The following is a 6,219-nucleotide window of genomic DNA, read 5'->3' on the forward strand; positions in this document are numbered from 1 at the left end:
AATGAGAATAAATGAGTAGACTTATACCTCCTCCCAACTATTCTCTGTGTCTTCTCTTCTTCTTTTCTTTACTTTACAACACACTCTAGGATCTAGGATAAACATAATTTGTAGTCAACATAAACTGATATGTAATCTAGTTGGATAAGGAAAGAGGAGCATATCTAGTAAGTAGATTATGAATGGGATTAGGATTCCTAATCTATGTTACATTACTCTGTAAATCATCTATAAATATACTCCTCATTTTTCTTACATTAAGTTGTACTTTTCTAAACCGGCTACCATTTCCATTAACGTAAGCCCTTAACGCTCTCGATGTCGATGATGCCTCCTCTTTCAAAAAGAAGCTGGATGTCGAAGCTTCCATGGCAAGTCCTTGACCTTGTTTCTAACCATCTCGACCCTAAAACCCTAGCCACAGCCTGTTGCATCTCCAAGACATGGTTCACTTGCATTTCCTCCGACCATATTTGGCAGCCCATTTGCACCACCCATTTCCCTTCTCTCTCTTATAACCTCAAGCTCATCAACCCCGCCCTTCCCTACTACCGCCTCTATGCCATGGCCTCAGCCGTCGCCAAACGCCGCTCCCGGACCCCCTCCAAGCCCTCCCTCACCCTCCACGACCTCATCTTCACCATCAACATCTTCAGCCACAACAAAGTTCTCTTCAGTCTTGAAAAACCCGGGGACGAGCTAGTCATGGATAATAATGGTGTTTTCAAGTTCGATATTGATGTCGATAACAACGAGCTTGAAGCTGTGGCGTCGGAGTCGGTGAGTGTTACGTGGAATGTGGTGTTGAAAGGGTGGAGAGGGGTATTTAATATGATGGAATCATGCAAAGGGAAGAGAGGGGTCGACGACTGTTGGTTCTCGGAGGAGCTGCCTTAGCCGGGGTGTTGCTCGAGCCTCGTCGACAGTGGTGTGGTGGCGGAGTTGAGGTTGGTGTTTATTGAAGAATCCAAAACGGGTGGAAACAATCTTGTTCATGTTGGGCGGATTAACAAAGTCAGCGCGGGGATGTTCAGCACAGCAAAGTTGAGATATGTTGGTGTCGATGATGGTTTCAGATATTTGCAACACTTTCTTTGTTAGGGTTTCGTGTAGGGTTTTGTTTTTTTTAGTTTTTACTCATGTATATATGCAACACTATTTATTTGCTACTGCCTTCTTTGTTTTGTGGGTAATTTTTTTTTTTTTTAATTAAAAGGTCATTCCATTTAAATCAGAGTAACCAATAAAAAACGACGCACTGTTGGGTCATAAAAAGCATGTCTTGCAATACTGAACTCTCAACAATCTCATATCGATGGTGGCAATATATACAAAATGAACATTATTAGATGCCATATTATATTGACTGCAAAAGAATTATCGACTGCAAGCATCCAATTAGATTACAAACTGCGTGCATTTGCCAGACACGTACATTCAAGACCATGCAAGGATGGCTTGAAAAAACTATGCAGCTAGGAACTTGTTTGTATATATTGAGCCAAAAGGAAGAACAACGCATGAAACAACGTAGACCAAAGTCACCAAACAAACAAGAAGGAATGACACTGCAGGATAGCTTTCGGATTATCAATCCCTGCCTACTTTGAATTTGTTATATTCTAAGGGTTGCACTTGTGTGCCTTAAGGTATGAATACCTAACCAGTTTTGACTTGCTATAGCAGGTTAAAGCAAACTAACACCGTTAACTCTTAGTTAAGTCTCACTCTATATCTACAGTTTTCATTAGAAATATCTACCATTCAGATGAGCAAAATCACACAAAAGTAGACTTTCTATAAATCAAACTGATTCTTGAGACTGTCTACAATTTTCATAAAAAACAGCTACTACTGTCATGAAAAATATCACAGAAAATGTTCCAAGGCGAAAGACACATTAAACATAAGACACATCTACTGTTTTCATTTCAAATTCATTACAAAAGTAGACTTTCTAGAAATCAAAATTGTTCTTGAGATTGAATAAACCCAAGGTAAAATTTGCAACTCTACATTTAACTTTTCATTACAAATCTCTACCATTAACATCAAAGAAATCAAAGAAAAGTAGACTTTCTGAAAATCAAAATTGTTCTTGAGATTGAATCAACCGAAGGCAAAAGTTGCAAAGTCTACATTTAACATAAGACACATCTACTATTTTCATTATAAATGTCTACCATTAACATAAGAGAAATCAAAGAAAAGCAGACTTTCTGGAAATCGAAATTGTTCTTGGGCACCCTTGTTCTTAAGATTAAATCAACCGAATGTAAAAGTTGCAAAGTCCACATTTAACATAAGACACATCTACTATTTTCATTAGAAATGTATACCGTTAACATAAGCCAAATCAAAGAAAAGTAGACTTTATCGAAATCAAAATTGTTCTTGAGATTGAATCAACTCAAGGTAAAAGTTGCAAAGTCTACATTTAACATAAGACGCAACTACTATTTTCATAATAAATGTCTACCATTAACATAAGAGAAATCAAAGAAAAGTAAACTTTCTGGAAATCAAAATTGTTCTTGAGATTAAATTAACCCAAGAAAAAAGATGGAAAGTCTACAGTTAACATACCACACATCTACAGTTTTCATTAGAAATGTCTACCATTAACGTAAGCGAAATCAAAGAAAAGTAGACTTTCTAGAAATCAAAATTGTTCTTCAGATTGAATCAACCCAAGGTAAAGTTGTAAAGACTACATTTAACATAAAACACATATACTATTTTCATTAGAAATGTCTACCAACATAAGAGAAATCAAAGAAAAGTAGAATTTCTGGAAATCAAAATTATTCTTGAGATTGAATCAACCGAAAGCAAAAGTTGCAAAGTCTACATTTAACATAAGAGAAACCAAAAATTTCAATAGAAATGTCTACCATTAACATAAGCGAAATCAAATAAAAGTAGACTTTCTGGAAATCAAAATTGTTCTTGAGATTGAATCAATAATTGAACATGAAAGTTGCAAAGTCTACATTTAACATAAGACACAACTACTATTTTCATGAGAAATATCTACCATTTTAAATGAGAAAAATCACATAAATGTAGACCTTTTGGAAATAAAAATGGTTCTTAAGATTGAACCAACCGAATGTAAAATTTGTAAATCTACATTTAACATAAGACACAATTATTATTTTCATGAGAAATGTGTACCATTTAGATGAGTAAAATCACAAAAAAGTAGACTTTGTGGAAATCAAAATTGTTCTTAACATTGAATCAATAAATGAAGGTGAAAGTTGTAAAGTTTACATTTAACATAAGACACAACTATTATTTTCACGAGAAATGTCCACCATTTAGATAAGCAAAATAAAAAAAACAGAGTTTCTGGAAATCAAAATGGTTCTTGATATTGAACTTATTAAATTCAAAAGTTACAAAGTCTACATTTAACATAAGACAACTACTATTTTTATGAGAAATGTCTACCATTTAGATGAGCAAACTCACAAAAAAGTAGAATTTATGGAAATCAAAGTGGTTCTTGATATTGAACCCATTAAAAGCAAGGTTCTTGATATTGAACTCATTAAAAGCAAAAGTTGCAAAGTCTACATTTAACATAAGACACAACTACTATTTTCATGAGAAATTTCTACCATTTGGATGAGCAAAATCACAAAAGAATAGACTTTCTGGAAATCAAAATTGTTCTTCAGATTGAATCAATAAATGAAGGTGAAAGTTGCAAAGTTTACATTTAACATAAGACACAATTACTATTTTCATGAGAAATATCTACCATTTAGATGAGCAAAATCATAAAAAAGTAGACTTTCTGGAAATCAAAATTGTTCTTGAGATTGAATCAATAAATGAAGATGAAAGTTGCAAAGTCTACATTTAACATAAGACACAACTACAATTTTCATGCGAAATATCTACGATTTAAATGAGAAAAATCACATAAATGTAGACATTCTAGAAATAAAAATGGTTCTTAAGATTGAACCAACCGAATGTAAAATTTGCAAGTCTACATTTAACATAAGACACAATTACTATTTTCATGAGAAATGTCTACCATTTAGACGAACAAAATCACAAAAAAATTGACATTTTAGAAATCAAAATTGTTCTTAAGATTAAATCAATAAATGAAGGTGAAAGTTGTAACGTTTACATTTAACATAAGACACAACTACTATTTTCATGAGAAATGTCCACCATTTAGATAATCAAAATTAAAAAATAAGTAGACTTTCTGGAAATCAAAATGGTTCTTGATATTGAACCCATTAAAGACAAAAGTTACAAAGTCTACATTGAACATAAGACAACTATTATTTTCATGAGAAATGTCTACCATTTAGATGAGCAAACTCACAAAAAAGTAGACATTTCTAGAAATCAAAATTGTTCTTGAGATTAAATCAATGAAAATTCACAAAATGAAAATTGACCGTCTGATGTGATCATTATTGTGAAACATGGCTATGGTATAAAATTCAACTTGATTCAACAATGTTCGGGGCTCGATCAAAGCGGTCAACCTTAATTCATCTTCACTTATCACACGAAAACTATCTTACCTACCTCTTCGTGACCTAGTTTGGTCGATTCTTCAACACAATAAAGTCTCACATAGATGAGACATAACCACCCATGTAAAACTTTGGGGACATTTACCACCCCATGATAAGGCTCTCCTTAGTGAAGCATAACCATAAATAGGGTTGGCCGCTTCGATCGGGGCCCAAACATTGGTGAATTAAAGTGATTTTTCTACCGTAGCCGTATTTTACTATTCCGATCACATCCTATTTCACGATATTTTTGAAAATTTTGCTTTCTCTATATAGTTGGTTCATAAAGTTGTACACTAGCATATAACATACCAAACAAGTTATACCACATTAGTATGCACGTTATGATTCCGATGGCTAAAATTCACAAAATGAAAATTGACCGTCTGATGTGATCATTATTGTGAAACATGGCTATGGTATAAAATTCAACTGGATTCAACAATGTTTGGGGCTCGATCAAAGCGGTCAACCCTAATTCATCTTCACTTATCACACGAAAACTATCTTACCCACCTCTTCGTGACCTAGTTTGGTGGATTCTTCAATACAATAAAGTCTCGCATAAATGAGACATAACCACCCATGTAAAAATTTAGGGACGTTTACCACCCGAGGATAGGGCTCTCCTTAGTGAAGCATAAACGTAAATAGTGTTGACCGCTTCATCGAGGCCCAAACATTGGCGAATTAAAGTGATTTTTCTACCGTAGCCGTATTTTATTATACCGATCACATCCTATTTCACGAGATTTTTAAAAATTTTGCTTCCTCTATATAGTTGGTTCACAAAATTGTACACTAGCATATAACCTACCAAACAAGTTATACCACTTTAGTAGGCACGTTATGATTCCAATGACTAAAATTCACAAAATGAAAATTGACCGTCTAATGTGATCATTATAGTGAAACATGGCTATAGTATAAACTAATGTTCGGGGCTCAATCAAAGCGGTCAACTTTAATTCATATTCACTTATCACACGAAAATTATCTTACCTACCTCTTCGTGACCTAGTTTGGTGGATTCTTCAACACAATAAAGTCTCACAAAGATGAGACATATCCACCCATATAAAACTTTGGAGACGTTTACCACCCGAGGATAGGGCTCTCCTTAGTGAAGCATAAGCGTAAATAGGGTTGACCGCTTCGATCAGGGCCCAAACATTGGCGAATTAAAGTGATTTTTCTACCGTAACCGTATTTTACTATACCGATCACATCCTATTTCACGAGATTTTTGAAAATTTTGCTTTCTCTATATAGTTGGTTCACAAAGTTGTACACTAGCATATAACCTATCAAACAAGTTATACCACATTAGTAGGCACGTTGTGATTCCGATGACTAAAATTCAAACGCAGTTGTGAAGTGAGTCTCGCCAGTGGTCCGTGACATTTTTCGATGAATTTTTCCGACACCGGAGCTATTTTCAATGCATTTTTAAAGTTTTGAAATGGTGGAAAAAAGTAAAACTTTAATGACATGGACAAATTAGTGACTTAGGACGAATGAGGTCGTTACATGTGGCAATTAGTGTTGAATTTTCAGAAAAGAAATCCCCCTGAAATGGAAACTTACCATTCCTTTTATATATAGTAGATTTCCATAAATAGTAACTTTCGTTTTTAGAGCATAACTATCCCCCCAAAATAGAAAC

The 6,219-nt window shown here is 34.2% G+C and overlaps 1 protein-coding gene across 1 annotated transcript; it reads left to right on the plus strand.

Annotated features, from left to right (window-relative positions):
* Positions 1 to 318: 318 nt before the first annotated feature.
* On the plus strand, positions 319 to 897 carry LOC101303813 (probable F-box protein At5g04010-like). The gene has a single exon (XM_004300948.1). The coding sequence runs from the start codon at positions 319 to 321 to the stop codon at positions 895 to 897; it is 579 nt and encodes a 192-aa protein (XP_004300996.1).
* The last annotated feature ends 5,322 nt before the right edge of the window (positions 898 to 6,219 follow it).

The sequence above is a fragment of the Fragaria vesca genome, linkage group LG5 (assembly GCF_000184155.1).
Source record: "Fragaria vesca subsp. vesca linkage group LG5, FraVesHawaii_1.0, whole genome shotgun sequence".
NCBI lineage: Eukaryota > Viridiplantae > Streptophyta > Magnoliopsida > Rosales > Rosaceae > Fragaria > Fragaria vesca.

Coding starts and splice junctions, on each gene's coding strand:
- LOC101303813 (XM_004300948.1), top strand. CDS start 319: ATGTCGATGATGCCTCCTCTTTCAAAAAGAAGCTGGATGTCGAAGCTT.